Source organism: Nuphar pumila, chromosome 5, assembly GCF_984573655.1.
Source record: "Nuphar pumila chromosome 5, dmNupPumi1.hap1.1, whole genome shotgun sequence".
NCBI lineage: Eukaryota > Viridiplantae > Streptophyta > Magnoliopsida > Nymphaeales > Nymphaeaceae > Nuphar > Nuphar pumila.
Window position 1 is genome coordinate 6,176,694 of NC_143253.1, and position 22,155 is coordinate 6,198,848.

Sequence of the window (22,155 nt, forward strand, 5' to 3'; positions counted from 1 at the left end):
TTGATCGGAACAGTCCTGCTGATAGGGCAGAAAGTCTGTGCTTTGTTGCAATGGACATTTCGGCCTCAAAACTGAACCAAACGAAACAAAACAAGATTCTAAATTCAAGCCCTGGATGTGTAAAACACTTCAATATTTTTGTTTTATTTATTGACCTCGTTTTCATAGAGTTATCGATTTGTTTCTGAAACTGGTTGGAACAAAAAAAGAGGACAAAATAACCAAGATTCAAACTCATGCAAAATCTATTAGGCAAGAATAAGAATCATGGTGAAATTCTTATAATCACGATTTTCGATGATCAAAATATATTTACAACATCATACCACATATCTTTGATCATATTTAGGTTAATCTTGCTAAAATATTAGCAATCACAATTCAAGAATTACAAAGCCTTCATGGAATATCTCAAATACAATTTTATCTATGTAAGAATCACAAGAAACACTAAAACAATATGGAATCATGATTCATCTATACAATAGCATGTTGTTTAATCAAGCTACACATGAACTAATCTACCATATATGATCAACCTAACTTTCTTTAATATGAAACATCAAAACCTTAAAACATTTTTGCCAAAGCCTTCTTTAAAAGGATTTTTGCGTATCTTTAGCCAAGATCTATACAAGAGACAAATTTACAGCATCAAGCTCTATGAGAAAACACTAAAAAACATTCTTTTATATTCATTATATATGCTAAACAATCCAATAAAATACATATCTAACTATTCATACGATTTTTGCTTTTTAGGGTTTCAAAACGAGTTTTTTCCAAATCGTTTTTCTCAAAATCAATATTCCAAAACACTGTTTTGGGTTTTCGAAAGTCTTTTTCATATAGATCTAATAGCCGTAGATGTTCTAAGCATAGATTACATGTAGATCCAGCCCTGGATAAAAAAGACGGTATGCTAATTTATCCCAAAATCGAACATCATGAAAGTAGAGATTGGCTACCAAAAATGTGCTTCTCACAACGATACCGTTGCTATTTCCTCCTCTAGCACCTCGTTCCGGGTTGGATTAGACTTTCACCAAGGTAGTTGGAGGTCTGTAATGAAGGTCTAGACTACCTTAATGGTCGAAAGCAAGGAGATGTGAAGAAGAAAAAAGAAAAGATGCACTTCATTAGAGAGAGAGAGAGAGAGAGAGAGAGAGAGAGAGAATTAATAATCTTCCTCGTGAAGACCATCTATTTATAGATGAGCTTAGGCAAGAGTCTCATCTCTAATATAAGAAATTATTATGTATTAATTTTTTTATTAATAAAATAACTAAATAAATTATGAGTTCTAACTTATTAAATTTCGAAATTGATTAAGCTAGATAGGAAAGGTGGGGTCTTCTTACACTGACTTGGGTTCTAGTGACATAATAACTTTTCGGGAGGCCTACAAACCCAAAGACTCAATAGAATTCAACGTTTAAATAGTTGATTTGATAGCCCTCGAAACATAGATCGTCATGGTGGTCTTAGATTTAATCATATGCACACAGATCGATAAGAAAATTTAGTCGATACCCAAAACCGTTAATTTTCGACCTACAATTAGGCATGAATTTCGGTCGATGATAAAACGCTCAAATCAACACCAATTTAGGCGTGTAGATAGTTGATTTTGATGCCATCGAAACGAGGAACGTCAATGTTGATTTCGATTTAATAGGTGAGCCATTGATCAACTAAAATTTTTGTCGAAACAATAATGTCGTTCGAAACGTTCTAACTTATGGGTCCCAATCCAACGAGATTGGATCCAAAAATCCTAAGTTATATCTAATCCAATACATCCCTAGTTAGATTCAAATATCATGGATTATATCTAACCTAATTGGGTTGGATCCAAAATTCAATATAATCAATTTTAAACAACCAAATTCTGAACTTTATCCAAGTTGGAAAACTCAAAATGAAGGCCGGTTAATTTAAAAAATTACATTTTTAAACCAACCCATTACCAAAACCACCAAATATGTTCTCCTACGAGATCTACGGTTCACAATGGACCTAACTAGAGTCCTTGTTCAATTTTAACTTTTAAATTTTGCCTGAATTTAACTTGATTTTAACTCAAATTTAACTTGAATTTCGCTGAAATTTAAAAGTTAAAACAAAATTCACAGGTGTTAAAGGTTCCATCAAATTTGATGAGAACAATGATCACAACTTCTTTGTCGGCCATGGTAGAAAAGAGGAGAAATTAAAAAAGGACAAGATGAAGAATGTTGATAGCTTTGATACCATGTAATGAAACAAAAGTTCCCAAATAGATGCCTCTTATGGGCTTCCAAACACTCAAGAATGTGAACACACAATGGTCCGCTTATGGGTCAATGCAAAACACAATCACAAAGCCACTTAAGGGCAAGAACAACTCATAAAAAATATACATGTATTTAGTGAGAAATGCTTAAGACAAGCATGATACAAGAAAGGGGATAAATCTGAAAAAGGTGAACAGTGTTTTGGGTCTGGATCGTGTACCAGACCCGAGTTCATTCATGTATAAGTTTGTATTTTTACTTGTATTCGGGTTCGGATATTACACCAGACCCGACCCGACCCACAATGTAAACTTAAGTATATTAATACAACCATTAGGTCACGATTTCTGTACGAAGAAATCGTGACAGCCGCAATCGCCATTTTGGGTTCTCTCTGTCTCTCTTCTCTCTTTCTCAATACAGGTACAAATGAAAAACTTTCATGGTATCAGAGTCAGATTCCCTAAAGGCTGAAAAGGAATTCCGGCAAAGTCAACAATCTGAAAATCCAAGTTTTTTTGTTCCTCTCTTACTCCCCTTCCTTGTCTATTTTTTTTTCTTTTTCTGAAGTCCCCTGTGTTCTCACTTCTCGTGTGGAACTACTTCTGTCAATCTGTGATTCACGTGAAATCCATTCACGTGAACCCAGATCGTGCAAAAAGGGGGGCTACAGGATTCCACGTGAACCGATTCACGTGAACCCATTCACGAGAATCACTTTTATTCATTGTTTGATCATCTTTTGCCCTACCTTTCCAAATCTATCTCTGCATATTCGAATGCTACAATTTTTCCCATGATTTCTCATTGCTTCGCTGTGCAATCTATCATTTGATTACTCGTTTCTACACTTGTCAAAAGGGAGAGATATATTTAACGCGTGAAGGTGTTTTTCACACGTCGTTGAATATCAGTTTTCACAAGTTGAACATCAGTTCCTGCATCCTTCGATTCTGACCATTTACGACCCTCTGTTCCAAAAAAAAAGGAAAAGAGGGTTAAAATTTTTCGTGGATACTCCTGTTGATTCTCATTCTCAATGGATTCTTATCACTCTCAATCAAACATTTCTTCAAGTTTTCTTAACCAGCTTGTTTCTGAAAAGTTTAACACCTCAAATTTCTTGATTTGGAAGAGACAAATTATTCCTTTCATAAGGAGTCAAGGTCTCTTAGGTCACCTGGATAGAATCACTTTAGTCCCACCAGAATTTGTCCCGAGAGAAGAAAAAGATGATCAAGGGATGAGTTCAATCGTGTATGTCAAAAATGTTGAATTTCTCAATTGGGAAAGGAAAGATCAATCAGTTGTTGCATACATCACATCAATTTTGTCTCAAGAGATTCTCGTTGCCATTCCTGACAACTGTACAACACTACAACTCTGGGAACGACTGGTTCAGACGTAGTCGCAGGTTTCTCAAGCAAGGGTGATTTTTCTAAAAAGGAAATTTCAGTTGCTAAGAAAAGATTCTATGACCATCATGGAATATTTGAACAAGATAAAGATCATCACAGACCAGCTTGCAGTTATAGGGTGTGCCGTTAGTGATAATGACATGGTGCAACAAACTCTGAGTGGATTGGGATCTGACTACAGTATGATAGTCACTTCCTTCCTGTTCTTCCTACCTTCGATGAGCTACGAGCCAAATTGATCCAGTATGAAATGACTTTGAAGGGATTCTCTGAAGAAACTCATAATCATCCAAATACTCAAGAAGTTTTGACCACAGGAGTGACTTATGGTAGAGGACGGGGACGAGGAGGACAACAACGAAGTAGACACGGAGGGCGTGGTCTGCTTCCCACTCCAAACATGTTAGCTCATGCGCAGGGACCAAGATCCATTCTTACTTGCTTCCTTTGTAACAAGAAGGGGCATATCAAGGCGAATTGTTGGCATAGTCAAGAGAATAAAGGAAAGGGTTCACAGACAGAAACCAAAAGAAAGTTCACAAATACCAGAGACAGTGGAGAGATTAAAGATTTGCTGATATCTGCCTTGTTAGAGTTAAAATTGAAGCAGAGTTATGAAGGCACATGGTTTGTCGATTCAGGGGCAGCAACTCATGTAACCGGCGATGCAGGTAAAATTTCTAACCCTATTCTTTATTTCGGAAAAAGTAAGATTGTCACTGGAGACGGATCCCATCATCCTGTTTCTCATGTTGGAAAGACTGTCATTCCCATGTCACATTCCACTCTTACTCTTTCTAACGTTCTTCATGCTCTTGACATTAAGAAAAATATTGTCTCCGTCTCCAAACTTATTGATGATAATAATGCTTCGGTTGAATTCACTCCCTTCTCTGTGCAGGTCAAGGACCTACGCACGAGGAAAACATTCGCTAAAGGAAAAAGACGAGGCAACATGTATGTCTTTGAAGAAGCTCCATGTCATGATGTTCGCCTTGCTCACCTGATTTCGAAGCCTTCATTAAAGTCGTGTTCATCCTCTTCTGCCAGTGTTTTTAGCATCTCTGAATGTAATAAGCCATTCTTATGACATAGTTGGTTAGGACATTGTGGGAGTCATTTTATTGAGAAACTTGTTTCTAATAATCTCATTCCAAAAGAAAGTCTTAATGGGGATGAGAGCAGTCATCAATGTTCTAGTTGTCTTTCATGCAAGAGTCATGTATTGCCTTTCCATTCCATTAATAAGAGAGCTTCAAAACCTTTTGAGATTATTTGTTCTGATGTGTGGGGACCCGCCCCAGTTGTCTTTGGGTCTGTAAGCAGATATTATCTAATCTTGGTTGATAGTTATTTTCGATACACTGGATATATTTCATAAAAAATAAGTCAGGAGTCTTCTCTTTGTTTCAAAATTTCCTTTCCTTGGTCAAAAATCAATTTTCTGAGTCCATTCAATTTTTCTAATGTGATGGAGGTGGGGAATTCTCATCCCGTGATTTTATTTCTTTTCTTTGAAATAACGGAATAGGAAGAAGGGTGTCCTGCTCTCACACCTCAACAAAATGAGATTGTTGAACGAAAACATAGACATATCGTTGAAAGTGCCATGAGTATGCTTCATGACAGTAATCTTCCCATCAACCTATGGACAAAAGCTTTTCATTCTGCCGTGCATGTGATAAATAGATTGCCCATGGTCGTTCTGGAAAATAAGTCTCCTTATCACTGTCTCTTTGGAGCTCATCCTAGTTATCATGATCTGCATGTTTTTGGATGTGTTTGCTATATGCATATTGATCGGTCCCTGAGAAACAAGTTTCAGGACAAGGCCCAAAAGTGTAGGTTTGTGGGATACGCAGATGACTATAAAGGATATAGGTGTTATAATCCCACCAACAAACGTATCAGAATCTCAAGAAATGTTGTCTTTGATGAACAAAATTTTGATGACAGAGCTGATGTAACGAATATACCAACTGAAGTTTACTAGCCTTGGTTGAGTTCAGAACTTTTTGCTGGCTCCAATAAAGCATGTTCATCAGATTGCGTGCAACAAGAAGAAGAGATGTCTGAGAACACTGAGACGTCGGGGCCACAGAATTCAGAGAAAGTACCGGGTAGATACAAAGGCATTGTCTATTCTAGACAGAGACCGACAACATCAAGCCATTCAGATCATGTCTCAGTCAACAATCTGACTCCTTCTCATACTCTTGATGTCAGAAAATCAAGCCGCATACGACATCCCATTGACAGGTGGGTTAGCTATAACAACTTCTCCTTGGATCTTCAACTCTTTTTAACTGCTCTCAATAAGCAAGATGAGCCCACTATGTACTACCAGGCAGCCACTTCTACCAAGTGGGTAGAAGCCATGAATGGTGAAATGCAAGCCTTGCATGAATGTGGAACCTGAGAAGTTGTTCCCAGACCTCCTGACAAGATAAAGTACAAACCAGATGGAACCATTGAACGATACAAGGCAAGGCTCATGGCAAAAGGATTCACTCAAGAAGCAGGGCAAGACTATGACGAGACTTTTAGTCCGGTTGTAAGAATGGGAACAATTCAAATTATTATTTCTCTGGTTGTTGAACATGGATGGAAGTTGAGTCAGCTTGATGTAAAAAATGCTTTCTTGCATGAGGACTTGAAGGAGAAAGTGTACATGGAGCAACCCCTTGGATATCAAGAACAAAATTGTAAAACTCATGTGTGCAGATTAAAAAGAGCTATCTATGGTCTGAAGCAAGCATCTCGCTCTTGGTTTGATAGCTTCTCGCTAGAGATTCAGAAACATGGATTTTCACGTTCCATGCTGGACCATTCATTGTTTATTTTCAGAAGTCAGACTGTAACCACTCTGTTATTAATTTATGTCGATGGTATTGTTATCACACGAAACTCTGCGACCCACATCCAAGAAGTAAAAGACTTACTAGGTCAGAGGTTCAAAATGAAAGATCTTGGAGCTCTACGCTATTTTCTTGGTGTAGAAGTTGATTTCACATTCTATGCTGGACCACTCATTGTTTATTTTCAGAAGTCAGACTGTAACCACTCTGTTATTAATTTATGTCGATGATATTGTTATCACAGGAAACTCTGCGGCCTACATCCAAGAAGTAAAAGACTTACTAGGTTAGAGGTTCAAAATGAAAGATCTTGGAGCTCTACGCTATTTTCTTGGTGTAGAAGTTGATAATCAGGCTCATGACTTGACACTCACTCAGCACAAGTACACTGTAGATGTTCTCAACAAGGCAGACATGAAAGGCTGCAAACCTCTGGGAACTCTGAGTGTGCTTCATCAAAAACTTGGCACTCATGATGAAGATCTGTGTGATGACCCACCAGGTATCGAAGCATAATAGGAATGTTACAATACCTCACATTCACTAAACCTGATATTGTTTATTTAGTCAATCAAGTGTGTCAATTTATGCATGCACCACGTACTGGACATATGGAAGCCGTCAAGAGGATCCTTAGATATCTGAAAGGGATTGTTGGGGATTGATTGATATACTCACCACAGCCATATGACAAAGATGAGCACATACTCGTTGTATATTGTGATGCAGGCTGGGCTGGAGATCCTGATGAACGAAGATCTACATTAGGATATTGTGCCTTCATTTGGAAGAAATTTAGTTTCTTGGAGCAGTAGAAAACAAAAGGCTATCGCTAGATCAAGTACTGAGGTTGAGTATAGATCTATGGCTGCTGCTACTGTCGAAGCCACATGGATCAGACATCTACTAACTGAAGTAGGAGAAAAGATCTCCCACACTATCTTGCTATGTGACAACCAAAGTGCTATGAACATGTCATTCAATCCAGTACATTACAGTCGTGCTAAGCACATTGAGATTGACCAACACTTTGTGAGACAGAAAGTTGAAGAAAAAGAGATTGAGCCTGAGTTCGTCAATACTGAAAGACAAGTTGCAGACCTATTTACGAAAGGGTTAACAAAGGATCGTTTTTGGATGCTTAAAGGCAAGTTGTTCATGGTCCATAACCATGATCAACTTGAGGGGGGGGGGGGGGTGAAAAACGTGAACAGTGTTTCGGGTCTGGATCCTGTACCAAACCGGAGTTCATTCATGTATAAGCCTGCATTTTGACTTGTATTCGGGTTCGGATATTATACCAGACCTGACCCGACCTGACCCACAATGTAAACTTAAGTATATTAATACAACCATTAGGTCACAATTTCTGTATGAAGAAATCGTGACAGCCGCAATCGTCATTTTGGGTTCTTCTCTCTCTCTCTCTTCTCTCTTTCTCAATATAGGTACAAATGAAAAACTTTCAAGATCCCCTTTATATAGGCAAGAGCGATCTCAGAGAGCTGTTGGGAGCTCCCAACAGCTCTATTTGTCAATAACCAAAAAGTCTATATTTATTATAAAAAGGAAAAAATAAAAATAAAGACTAAAGTGACCCTAATGGGAACAGCCTATTATATAAACTGAAAAGACTAAAATACCCCTAATGGGTATTACCTATGACAACAATTTAGAAATACATATAATTATGTATTTATATACATACACATTATAAAGGTATATATCTATGTATATACACCTATATATATACAACTTTAACATGATATTGGTATGCACTCAAGCCAAAACTTAGCTTTTTCATGATCTTTCTCCCACCTCCATTTTGAACTTTTTTCTGGTGATGCTAATAGTGAAAGATTTTTTTTGCTTGGGAATCAATTGATATGTTAGTTATTTGCTGCACAAATTCGTTTATTTGGTACAAACCAATATGTTTAGCACATGGTTGCCAAACTATGAAGTGGAAGTGGAAAATGATGTGGAAAGCGGAAGCAAGAAGCGAAACATTTTTAAAATTTGTAGGAAGCAAGGAGCGAGGAATCAATTTGAAAGCGAAATAGGAATAGAAAAAAAAAACGATATGGGAATCAAATTGGAAGCAAAATGGGAATTGAATGGAAAGCTAATGGCTAAAACAAAAATAACTATTCTTTGATTTCCAAAAAAATAGTAAATTAAAATTTTCAAAATCTAAAAATGAAGTGTGTGGAAACATAGAAGCGTGGGACAATTGAAATTCCATCGAGTTTCAGAAGTGAGGAGCATCGTGCTTCTAAAGCGAGTTTTTGGAGAGCACACTTCCCACTAATCTAAGCAGCTTCTGGTAACTGTGGTTCAACATCTTTGCTAAGGCCATGGTTTTCATCTCCACTACAATATTTTAGATCTGCTAAGCAATCAAGGAAATTGGTTTACTAATTTTCTGTTCCAAAGTTTTGATTGTTGCATGTTATGCTTCAGTAAGAGACTTCAAAATAGCCTTCCCAACCATGCCATTGAATTTAGATAAATTGCATGCTATTTGATTGTGCTTGAAAGAAAATTAGTTTTTTCCGAACTTTTTGAAGTTCTACAAGTTTGTATGGTTTAATGAACATGCTAGGAACTCGTTTCCTTTGTGGAATTTATTTAAAAAATTTCAATTACGCTTATGTTAAAGCTGTAGGAGCTTTGCATAATGCATTCATTGTGGTGCGGATTTAATTTGCTTTAAGATACTGGGCTAGGTGGCAATTAGTGAAAAATGTGATGGTTAAGGAATTGTAATTTCATTTCTGTAGCTGAGTACATGTGAATACAATGTAGTCTGATCTTTCTGTAGACAGGGTGAATAACTTGAACAGTTAACCATTTCAGTTGATGTATGTGCTGGCAGTGTTAGGCAAAACGCCCAGAAGCTTAGCTTCTTTCACCATGCCTGTTTCCCTCAATTTTTCTTATGCATGATTTTGTGACATTAAAAACACCTGGAGTTTAGATTTTGACATAATTCATAATTCTTTAAGAAATTCTGGGAAGTGAACGTAATAGCCTGATTCTTGTTTCTTCTCTTTCTGGCTTTTAAAGAGGATTGATGTACATACACCGGATGAAAATGGTGCATCGTGATCTTAAGAGTGCAAATTGCCTTGTGAATAAGCACTGGACTGTTAAAATTTGCGACCTTGGGCTTTCACGGATGATGGTTGATGCACCCATGAGGGATTCCTCTTCTGCAGGAACCCCTGAATGGATGGCTCCTGAACTCGTACGCAATGAACCTTTCACTGAGAAATGTGACGTGTTCAGCCTTGGTGTGATTATGTGGGAGCTTTGTACCTTAAAGAGACCATGGGAAGGCATATCAGCAATGCAAGTAAGTACCATTTTCATCTTTCATAACCAAAAGTAGAAATTCTCCAGGCCTTGAAGATCTGTCAATCCTACTTCTCCAAAGACTTTAATCTTGGCTAAAAGAGCCTGAACTCAGCATCAGCTTGGGCAGCCCAAATCGACCTACGGGAGATCCTGCTTGCAAGGCCCAAGTTGGTTCTTGCTAATAAGGCCCAGAGTTGGGGCACATGTTCTCTATTTGAAGTGCAAGTTTAAATTTGTTCTGGATTGTGTTGTCTTTCAGGTCATCTATACTATTGCACACGAGGGGATGCGGCTTGAAATTCCTGAAGGTCCCTTGGGCAAGCTGATTTCAGGTTTTCTCTTGTCCAAAACCCCCCTGCTTAATCTACTGCAATGATCAATCTTTCTCTTGTTCCTTGAGATAGTTCTGTTTGCAATTTACACAAATTGATATACAACTGCACGAGCATTGACTGCAGATGGTGACTGATCGACGTAACCATTTAGAAAGAAAAAAAATCTAACGTAGTTGTTTGATGCAGATTGTTGGGCTGAACCCGAACAGAGACCTAGCTGCGAGGAGATACTTTCCCGTTTACTTGAGTGCGAGTACACACTCTGCTGATACCGTTTGTGTACATACAGTATGTTACATTTACGGTGAATTGCTCTCTGCTTGAAGAAGGGGAGGTGCACCTAATGTCTGGCTGTCTCCATTCTTGTATCTCTGGTAGAGTTCAGAAAGCAATGTCACTGTTATGAAATCTTTGAGGATTTGTAAACGAACTTTGAGATCACGCTGAGAGTTTCAAATAAATAGCGAAAGGCAAAAGTTTTTCTATGCTTTGCAATCCAGTTGTAAGCAATTGTTTTGGCCTAATCAAACTGCAAATAATCAGTTGATAAACACTCGTAAGCTTGTGGAATGACCACAGTTTATTTCTCCGAGGGAAAGAGAGTTTTGAAATGTTTACGGGTTTCTCATAATGGCTCAATGTTCCGGTTTCCTATAAAGTTCCATATCATCCATCGAAGCACCTCTGTTATCTTCCAGATCTCCTTTTTCTCAATCGCAGATTGCCTGCTGGTCTAACTCGTCTTCAAACTGTCTGCATGAGTCCACTCATCTTAGCGTTCATGCCGACTCTGGCACCGGGTTGTAATCTTCCCTGAGCTGCATGTCCCGGTGTTTCGGGAGCATTTTCATGGACTGTTTCTTTGCTGTCCCATGTATGAAAAGTTTCCTCAGTGTGGAGCAGTCTGGCAACAGGCCCACTTCCGGAAACGTTGAACTCTGGCTGTTCAATGCCTATACCTGGGTAGCTATTTATCTGATTCGTTCGGCTTCAATTCTCCAATCCCATTCAAGTAAAACCTCTCCTGCAGACTTTATCCATCTACCGGGTCAGTGTACGTTTGTGGCAGATGACATTCCCACAGTATAGATTTATCTTCGAAATGTCAGCTTACTGGGCCAGCAAGTTCAATCCAGATGCACAAGCGCTGAGCTTAGTACAGGCCAGTCACCCTCCACTTTGATCTCTCTCTTCTAGTGCTGGGCAGCATTCCAGACCTGCTGTAGTCAGCGGCATTAGGAGTTTGTCTAATCCTGTCCATAATGACAGCAAGTGCAGTCTGAGGCCAATGTCTTGCCCGCACTGTTTATCCCTCCTCTAGAACTTTACTCTCTCCTTCCTGGGGCTCTCAACCCCATCTGTTGGAATGCTGGAATTCTGTCCATACGGTGCTGTTCTGGATATCGAGCTTTGAGAGGTAGGGCAGCCATGGGCGATCATGATATCACCCAAGTTATTGATTCCGAGTGACCTCGAAGCTGCTGTACATTGGAAACCCATCTGGGTGAGGCCCGTTGCCTCTGCAAATGTGGATCACAATTTTTCAGCTTTGAGGGTTTTTTTTTAGGAACCCTTGCCGAGAATCAGTTCACTTAATGTGCCCGCTCCCATGCAAGGTAAACCTCGGGTGGGGTCACCAACATCCAAGCCCTTAAGCAGCCCACCAGTTAAACACACCTGCACATCTAGTGGGAGTTGAACCAGGGATGGTCAGCATGAGGCCTGCGCAAGGATTCCGTTCTCACCTCTTATTCGAGCGATTCAAATCCCCGTGTAATTGACATGAAGTCCAATAGAAATCCTTGTGGCTCAGTGGGCTAGAACTAAGAGAATGGGCAAGTGGGCCATAGTCCAAATGACCGGGCGTGGCTGATTAAATAGTGCCTTCAAAAAATAAAGACTTGCCAATTTTTGTGTTTGATTCTTCAAGCCGCCTATGACATAGGCAACTTGACATCACTGCACCTAGACCACTTCATTAGTGCAATATACGGCCAGCCAACCACCAAGGGCAGTTAGTGAACGTCACCCTGTGTTGGGACCAATGTTATTAAAAACACACCTTGAGGTGCAAAAGACACCTCTTTGTGCCTCAAGGCGCTAGCCTGAGGCGTGAAGAAGATATATTTAATTAGTTTCTTAGTTACTTTTTATATGTTAATCTAATATTTTTTAACTTTTACAGGTTAATCTCATGTTTTTTAGTACTTATTTGAGATTTTTTGAGTTTCTTAGTTACTTTTTAAATGTTAATCTTATATTTTTTTAACTTTTAGGTTATTCTCATATTTTTTAGTACTTATTTGAGATTTTTCATTGCTTATTTGTTGTTGTTTTATACAGTTACTTTTATATGTTAATCTCATATTTTTTAGTACTTATTTGAGATTTTCTATTTCTTATTGGTATTACTTCATCAATAAAACATTTATTTATATATTTTTTTAAGTTTTCAAAAAAAAAAATTTGAGGCTTACGCTTTTAGGCCTGGCCTCAGTTTTTGGTGGAGTGCCTCGCTATGCCTCAACGCTTTTCACTAACACTGGTTGGAACTTTGCAATTTCAAATCCGTATGGTATAACTGGTAGGGGTCAGCCTAACCCCAGCTTTGTCTGTGAAAAAAACATACGGCCAGCCAACCTACCAGATTTGGCCGGGCAGTTTGCTGGAATTTATGTCACATGAGCACGCAGCTATAAAGCACGTAAGACACGATATTCTTGTGTAAATTTCCATTAGAACAGTGTACAAGAAGACACGACAGGGAGGTGGATTGGAATATCCTTGTGAGCGAAGCACTGCAGCTGCTTGATAGTTGATAGGTGGGCTAAGCGACAGACGTTTAAAACGGAAAAATAATGGCAGATAAATTCTCGTGTGAAATTGGAAAAAGTACATATTTATCGTGTTTTTATCGGTAAAACAATTTCAAAATATATTCTTTATGATGTTTTCAATATATCTCCGATATTTGTCACTGATGATGGGCTGCTCTAGTTCTCATATTCTAGTGGCCCAGAAATTAGGTATTATATATCAAGCATCTATGATTTATTTCGACGATCCATATTCTTAAAGAGGATATGGTTGCCATTACTAAAAAAATTCCATATCCTACCCAATTCCGGCCATATTTTGAGAGGGACATGAATGGTTGGACTCCTCTTAATGCATGTTTAATTACATGTAAATGCAATTGGGTTTAGTTGGATCTAGAGTCAAACTTGGATTCAGACATGAAACCGCAAAACGGAATCCAACCCACTTGTGTAGTCATGCAGAACTCTTTACTGGATCCGATACAAAGTCGGATTCGAGATCTAGATTCAAAAACTCAAAGCCGAATCCCACCCTTTTATCTAGTCGGGATCTGAATCTCTTTACCTATCGTATTATATTTTAACAGTTTCTGGCGTATCAGATATACCTCCCATTATTCCAAGCGTCTCTCCGAGTCGAATCGGTATATGTGTATCGCCTCCCTCAGCAAAACCCCCTACCTCCCCTAGTATCAGAGTTCTCAGCATCACCGCCTCCTCCTCTACCACCACCACCACCACCACAATCGCCGGCGTATCCCGGAGCGCTACCACCAAAGCTTGGAGCGTCACCGGAAGCCGGGGGAGGATGCCGGCGTTCAAGATGCCCTTCTGCGGCTACGCCGTGCGGTTCAGCCCCTTCTACGAGGCGCGCCTCGCGGTGGCGACGGCTCAGAACTTCGGCATCGTGGGCAACGGCCGCCTCCACGTTCTCGACCTCTCCGCCGCAGCCGGCGGCGGCGGCATCGTCCCTGCGGCGGCCTTCGACACGGCGGACGGCGTCTACGACTGCGCCTGGTGCGAGGACAACGACCAGCTGCTCGTCGCGGCCGTCGCCGACGGCTCCCTGAAGGTTTACGACCTCTCCCTGCCCCCTCAATCGAACCCGGTTCGATCCATCCACGAGCACACCCGCGAGGTCCACGCCATCGACTGGAACCCCGTCCGCAAAGACTCGTTTCTCTCCGCCTCCTGGGACGACACCCTCAAGCTCTGGACCCTCGACCGCCCCCTCAGCCTCCGCACGCTCCGCGGCCACGCCTACTGCGTCTACTCCGTCGCATGGAGCCCCCGCCACGCCGACGTCCTCGCCTCCGCCTCCGGCGACTGCACCCTCCGCGTCTGGGACGTCCGAGAGCCCGATGCCACCCTCGTTCTCCCCGCCCACGAGCTCGAGGTCCTGGCCTGTGACTGGGACAGGTACTCCGACTGCGTCGTCGCCACCGGCTCCGTCGACAAGTCCGTCCGCGTCTGGGACATCCGCAGCCCCCGCACCCCGCTCACCGAGCTCCTCGGCCACAGCTACGCCGTCCGCCGCCTTCGGTGCTCCCCGCACCGGGAGGGCGTCATCGCCTCGTGCTCCTACGACATGAGCGTCAGGCTGTGGGACTACCGGGCTGCCGACGACCGCGGCGCGGCGGCCGCGAAGTGGGATCACCACACCGAGTTCGCGGTCGGGGTCGACATGAGCGTGCTCGTGGAGGGGTTGATGGCCAGCGCCGGGTGGGACGAGCTCGTCTACGTCTGGCAGATCGGGACCGATCCCAGGGCGCCCTGATGCCGGTGACAACCTGAATCTCTTCCTCCTTTTTATCCTCTGACGATGATGCGCTGTAGCCGTCGCCGTGAGTGAGTTCCCCTAATTTGCGCTTGTTCGTCGATGATTTGGTTTCGAGGAATTCGTTCTTCTCTTGCCCTGATTGCTTGTTACGCATCTCGATCCAATTGTAATGATCACTTTTTTCCTTTTGGACGTATCAATAAAAGTTTGTGATAATGTTACTGTGTAGAACTTCCTGCAATCTGATGTTCACATTTCAAAAATTTCTCTTCTACTCACAATTTGAACTGATACCATATGAATTCCGTTCTCATCTTCTGTGAGTATATGATTATGGATTTTACTTTTTGTTCTGCTTCTGCTTCTGCTTCTTGATTAAATTCTCCATGTAGAATATAGACCGGTTTTCTTGTCATACTGTCGCTTAGCTATGTCCATGTGGGAAAAAAATTTGTGCATAGAAGGTTTGATTTTATAAAGGTTTCATACCTAGGAAGTTTGGGAATTGAATGGTGTGAAATTTGATTTTTGGGGTGTATTTGGGATTTTAATGATAGGACATTTTGAGCTGTAGTTCTTGAAAGAAAGATCCCCCCAGATAACTTGTTTAAGAAAATCTTGAATTTAGAATGAGATGAAAAGATGAAGACATTATGCTGAGACTTTTGTGAAGAGGCTTACATGGGTTTTAATTTGTAGACATTGCTTTGGATTCATTGTAGTGGTTAAAGAGAACATGATGTGAATGTTCGATTTCTCTTTTTCTGCTGGATTAGATCACAAATATCAGGGGATCATCCTAAAAAGCTGCCACAAATGTTCTAATTCTTATTAAAATGTAATCATTTGAAAGTTGATGGTCGGGCAAGGGCCTCTGTGCCGTTTGTGGATCAGATTGTTGATAGGTTAGCAGCAATACTTCCGGTATAGGTTCAAGGGATTGTTTTCAAATTTTGAACTCTGTTTTGGGGTTTTCAAATGGAGTTACGTCATACAGAGTTTTCATCGGTCTGAAAAACGCCTCACAGCATCCACAATATGATAAAAAGTAATAGTAAAGTCCTCCTATCTTGAACTCTTGATATATTTTCTGCTGAAGATGGCAGAACACTAAAAGTTTGGGAGATGACAAGCTTTTAATGAGGGCGGTATCTACAGCATGTGAATAGCAAAGCTTACCCCAAAAGTAGATCCCAACAAGCCTGACCAGTTCGGACCAGTCTACCATACCCGGTCCAAGACCAAACCTAGTGAGTCAACAAATGGTTGTTTTAGGTGTCAAGAGTTAGGACACGTGGCCTCAAAGTGTCCCACCATGAATAGGAACGCCCATTTCATAGAGGGTATCGTCGAGTCAACGTCAGGTAGTGAGAGTGAGGGAGAGTCATCGGCTGAGGGGGAACATGAAAGGAAAGTCGTCGAGTTCGATGGTAACGTCGAGAATTTATTGTCTATTCGTCATGTCCTAACTGCACCCCGAGAGTCGGCCCCCGCAAAATGGTTGCGAAACAACATCTTTAGAACAAGGTGTAATTGTGAGGGCCATGCATGTGATGTCATCATTGACACTGGAGCTTGTGAAAATATGGTTTCTAAAAACGTCGTGTCCACTCTCAATTTGAAAACGGAAAAACTTGCTTAACCATACAAAATGGCATAGTTCAAAAGGAGAAATGAAGTACCCATCACCCAACGATGCCTAGTCAGATTCTCTATGGGAGAGCATTACCACGATGATGTGTGGTGTGATGTGGCCCCTATGAGTGTCTGTCACGTTCTCTTGGGGCGTCACTGGCAGTTTGATCGTAAGACTATTCACAATGGTCGTAGGAACACATACTCGTTTGTTTTCAAAGAGCATAAAATAATCCTCCTTCCTATCAAGGAGACCGATTTTCCCACTGTGGATAAGCTTGAGCGAGTTCCCCGGCTCGCGAGTCTATCCTACCAGACTTTCTTGAGTCACTGCAGGGAGGACGATTATTGCTATGCTCTGGTGGCCAAACCGACTACGAGTATGTCTCTGCCCGTTTTTGCGGAAATCGCGCCCCTTGTCGAGGAGTTCCGTGATATTATGCCAGACGACCTTCCCGATGGCCTACCTTCGATGAGGGTGGTGCAGCATGCCATATATTTTGTCCCCGGCTCCAGTCTACCAAACTTACCCGCGTATCGCATGAACCTGTCTGAGCATGCCAAATTGTTGAGACAGGTCCAAGAGCTACTTCAAAAGGGTTTCATTCGTTAGAGTGTTAGCCCTTGCGCAGTGCCCACCTTGCTCACTCCCAAGAAAGATGGATCCATGCGCATGTGTGTCGATAGTAGGGCAGTCAATCGCATCACTGTCAAATACCGTTTCCCCATTCCCTGGTTGGATGACATGTTTGATATGTTGGCTGGTGCCTCAATTTTTTCGAAAATCGATTTAAAAAGCGGGTACCACCAAATTCGTATTCGAGAAGGAGATGAGTAAAAAACGACCTTTAAGACACGTGATGGGTTGTACGAGTGGTTAGTCATGCCCTTCGGGTTATCGAATGCTCCAAGTATTGTCATGAACATGATGACCCAAGTGTTGCGTCCTTGTATCGGACGATTTGTCGTTGTCTATTTTGATGACATTTTGGTGTACAATTCCTCCTTGTCTGATCATTTGCGTCAAGTCCTAGAGATTTTAAGGAAAGAGAAACTCTATGCGAATGCCAAAAAGTGTGAGTTCATGACATCAAGCGTGGTGTTTTGGGGTTTTATAGTGTCGTCTGATGGAGTGAAGGCTGATCCTGCTAAAGTCTGAGCTATTGTAGAGTGGCCCACCCCACGGACTATATGAGAGATCCGTAATTTTCATGGGTTGGCCACCTTCTACCGTCGTTTTGTGAGAAATTTTAGCACTCTTATGGCCCCTATCATGGAGTGCCTAAAGGGTACAAGTTTCCATTAGACTTCAGCCACGGACAAAGCTTTCGTGCTCATCAAAGAGAAAATGAGTAATACCCCCATCCTAGCCCTTCTTGATTTTATAGCAGTTTTTGAGGTTGAGTGTGACGCCTCTAAAGTGGGGATTGGTGCCGTTCTGAGTCAGAACCGCAGGCCTATTGTGTTCTTTAGTGAAAAGCTGACTCAGTCGAGATGCCAATATTCTACTTATGATGTCGAGTTTTATGTTGTTGTACAAGCCCTTCGTTATTGGAGGCACTATCTCATTTATAAGGAGTTCGTCTTGTACACAGATCATGAGGCGTTGAAGTATTTAAACAGTCAAAAGAAGTTGAGTGTGAGGCACGCCAAGTGGGTCAATTTCTTGCAAGAGTACATTTTTACGATTCACCATCAATCAGGTACTCTGAACAAGGTAGCTGACATACTTAGCAGGAAGAATAGTCTTTTAATGATTATGTCCGTGCAGGTCATTGGGTTTGAGCAGTGCAAGGAGTTGTACCCGACGGACCCTGATTTTCAGCAGGTCTGGGAAGGGTGCCTTTCCTCTACCAGCACGGCAGACCCACGGTTCACTATACATAACGGTTACCTTTTTCGAGGTAAGAAGCTATGTGTGCCCGTATTCTCCCTTAGGATACTATTGATTTCTGAGTTACACGAAGGGGGACTAGCTGGTCATTTTGAACATGATAAGACGTTCGCCCTGTTAGATGAACGCTACTTTTGGCCCAAATGCGTAAAGACGTTGTCAAGTTTGTCCAGAGTTGTTTTGTGTGTCAAGTGTCCAAGGGTCGACGTCAGAATAGTGGTCTGTATACTCCTTTGCCCATCCCTGAGCGGCCTTGGAAACACGTCTATATGGATTTTATTGTGGGTCTTCCCAAGACCTCGCGTCGTTTTGACTCCATCTTAATTGTGGTTGATTGGTTTTCCAAAATGACTGTCTTTGTCCTGTGTAAGCGAACCATTGACGCCTCTTTAGTAGCCTTGTACTACTTCAAGTATGTGGCCTGTTTCCATGGGTTGCCTCACTCGATCACCTCAGATCGTGACACTCGCTTTATGAGTCATTTTTGAAAATCATTGTGGGCCTTGTTGAAAACCAAGCTCCAGTTCAGCAGTGCATACCACCTGCAAACCGATGGCCAAACCGAAGTCGTGAACCGCACCTTGGGAAACCTGCTGAGGAGTCTCGTGGGGGAGAATGTCAAGACATGTGACCTAGTCTTGCCACAAGCCGAGTTCACCTACAATAGTTCCATCAACCGATCCACAGGCAAGTCTCCTTTTCAAGTGGTTTATGAACTTTCACCAACACGTGTGGTGGATTTAGCTCCCGTGACTAGCCTCCAAGACCCAGCCTCAGACGCGTTTGATGCCGTTGAGTACATGCGTGATATTCACCGACAGGTCCGAGCCAAACTTGTTGAAAATTACGAAGCTTACAAAGCTTTTGTGGACCAAGGTCGTCGTGATGTTCAGTTTCAAGTAGGTCAGTTAGTATGGGTTTACCTGCGTCCTGAGTATTTCTCAGTGGGTACTTATGGTAAGTTGAGTCTGAAGAAGCATGGCCCTTTCAAGATCCTCCGGCGATTGGGTCCGAATGCCTACCTCCTTGAACTGCTCGACGATTGACACATTTTGCCTATCTTCAATGTGTCTGATCTATATGCTTACTGTGGTGACAAGAAGTCGTCAAAGCCGACTTCTTCCCAACCAGGGGAGAATGATGCAGAGCAGGACCGAGCCGAGCCGGGCCTATACAGTGTGATCCGGGCGTGGCCAGGGATCTCGGCACCAATGGGATGGATGATCGGACCCAGGTGATGGATCCGACCTCGAGCACGGTACCACGATTCAGGGACGTGCCCCTGCGTACCTATTCTAGGCGAGCGAAGGCCTGGAGCACGCACGTCGACAATGTTCCAACACATGGGGTGATCCAGCACGTCAACAACATTGATTTAATCTCGAGTCCAGGGACTGGACCCGAGATCCAGATCCATTATGCAGCCTATAAATACTCAGCCTAGGGTTACGTAGGGAGAGAAGATTAATTATTCTTTTTGGACTTTGTTTCTTTTCTGTCAGCATTTGTTTCTTGCTACAGTCGTTATTTTTTTCCTCAATTCTTTTCTTCATTGTATTTCCTTTTCAATAAGTGAATCAACGTAGATTGATTGGTTTACCGATCTCCGCTGCATCAGTGTGTGTATATATATATATATATAAAGCAAGCTCCCAATGAAAAAATCTGTTTTTCACCAGAAATAATAAAAATTAGGATCCAAATTCAGATAAATTAGAGCAAACCTCTCCCCATTTAATGCAGAAATCCATTCCAATGCAATATTCATTTTTTTTATTAATGCATTTATGACAAAGTTTTGTATAAAGTATAAAAGAATGTACATGGCTTAGCTTTTTATGACAAAGTTGTGTAAAAACAGTAAAAGAATATAGATGGCTCAGAGCATTTAATGCACAACATTTTCGGCTGACATTGGGACAAAACTTTAAATATTTTTAAAGTAAAGCATCTTTTATGACTGTCTATAAAAAGTATAAAAGAATGTACATGGCTCAACTTTTTATGACAAAGCTTTGTGAAAACAATAAAAGAATGTACGTGGCTCAAAGTATTTAATGCACAATGTTTCAAAAACTTTGTAAAATACACGGCTGATGCTGGGACAAAATTTTAAATATTTTAAATAATTCTGGGTGCAGGTTGACCGCACCGGGTGCCGCACCCACGTCGCATTGCATCGATGTGGGTGCGGCGGCCTCTATGCCGAGTCCTTGTGACATAGTTCATACATCAAATTGTTTATGCCAAAGACAAGTGAGCATAAAATTATGGGTTCAAGTTAATCACAATTAAGTTCGTTTTCTATAAAATATTTTTAGCGTCTGAAAAAACAAAAAAAAAGTATGCTTTAGTTGATAGAGAAAAGAAGAAGAAAGAGTGTGGTCAGGCCCCTCAGCACATGGAATTCCTTAAACCAAATTGATGGATGGTAGAAAGATCATAAACTCATTTAGTGAATGTGGACTCCTGTATCATTGATGGATGGTGGAGTTTGCTCACAAGCAACTAAAAGGAACCATTCTTCCTGTTTAATATTTACACGTTATTTCTTGGTGTATTCTGATTGCCACCAAATTGAGATTTCCCTTCAACTTCTCTTTCACAACCTTTAATATTTGGATTTACTAGTTGATCAATCTAGTTGAAGTTTTTGGGTACATCTTGTTTTGGAATTCCACAACTCTTGATCAAATTATATGACCAACGTTTCACTTGAACATGGATGGATTGCTCCTTCCGCCCACCATGTTTGGGTATATAGGCTTGCCATCTACAAGTGTAAAAAAGGTTTGTCTAGTACATCACCATCCACATTGTGTCTTATTGCTGTTGTTAGTAGCTAGATTGCTCATCATTTATGCTAACAATGCAGTTGCTTAATTCAATTCACTACTTTTCATCTCTTTGGTTTTGTGTTAGTAATGCTCCATTCCCATGGTTGGAGTGCGTCATGTTTGGTTGGGCAAGAACATGATATTGAAATTGCTTTGAAACCAAAATGCATGACTCTATTTACAGACCATAACCGATTTTGATGTTGGCTTTTTTCATCTCATGGTGGAATTTAATTTAGGCATCGCCACTTTGTAAATCGGTTAGTGTAATATCTAGTGGCATGTGAACCTGTGTTTGATCATGATTTTATCGATGAATTCTCCATTGCGCACATCCATCAAGTTCCTTTCTTTATCTAAGGAGTTTATTGCCGTGCTTGTGTGGCTTAGTTTACAGAGTAGGGCTTAATATTATGCAGATTGAGTTGGAAGAGGGGCTTTTGTTTGAAGCAAATGGTATGTTAAATACCACGTGTAGTTGGAAGTTCTTGAGGGATAAAAGACTTGAAGTTGGCGGTTTCTTGGATTCTCCTAAGCATATTAAAATTTATATTAACAATTGTCTATTAAAGCACTGCACTGGATTCCCACAGTCAAACTGATGACATTTTAACTGAAATTTTCATCAAAAAGTCCTTTCTACCTAATGTGTTTTCCCTATTAAAAGGCTAATCATGCCTTGAAGTGATCAGAACTTTGTTCTCTCTTTTCAAGTATGAAATCTTCTTCTGAACTAGTGGTTTTAAGCTTGAGTTGCTTTTATTAATTAACCTCTTCACAATGCTATTTATATTGTAACCACTTCTATGATGATTAAACTCACCTTCCAACAAGTCAGATAATCACAAGATGTTTTTCTCTAACCACTTTCCTTTTTAGATTCTGGTAATGTTGTAACTCTTTGAATTACAAGACTTTTGGTGCTTTTCAGCTTTGAAGTTAA

General features: G+C 41.0%; 1 protein-coding gene and 1 pseudogene across 2 annotated transcripts in view; both read left to right on the forward strand.

The window, feature by feature from the left end:
• The window catches only part of LOC149836592 (putative serine/threonine-protein kinase SIS8), an 81,055-nt gene extending 70,313 nt beyond the window's left edge, over window positions 1–10,742 (forward strand). The window contains exons 15-17 of the mRNA XM_090005466.1: window positions 9,622–9,910; window positions 10,172–10,244; window positions 10,434–10,742. Of these exons, the coding sequence (XP_089861592.1) occupies window positions 9,622–9,910; window positions 10,172–10,244; window positions 10,434–10,516 (445 nt within the window). The 3' untranslated portion in view covers window positions 10,517–10,742. The remainder of the gene's footprint in view (window positions 1–9,621; window positions 9,911–10,171; window positions 10,245–10,433) is intronic.
• A 3,005-nt stretch (window positions 10,743–13,747) lies between these two features.
• LOC149836593 (peroxisomal targeting signal type 2 receptor pseudogene) lies at window positions 13,748–15,074 on the forward strand (annotated as a pseudogene). Its single transcript, XR_016432035.1, has one exon. The product of XR_016432035.1 is annotated as a peroxisomal targeting signal type 2 receptor pseudogene (transcript).
• Window positions 15,075–22,155: the final 7,081 nt, after the last annotated feature.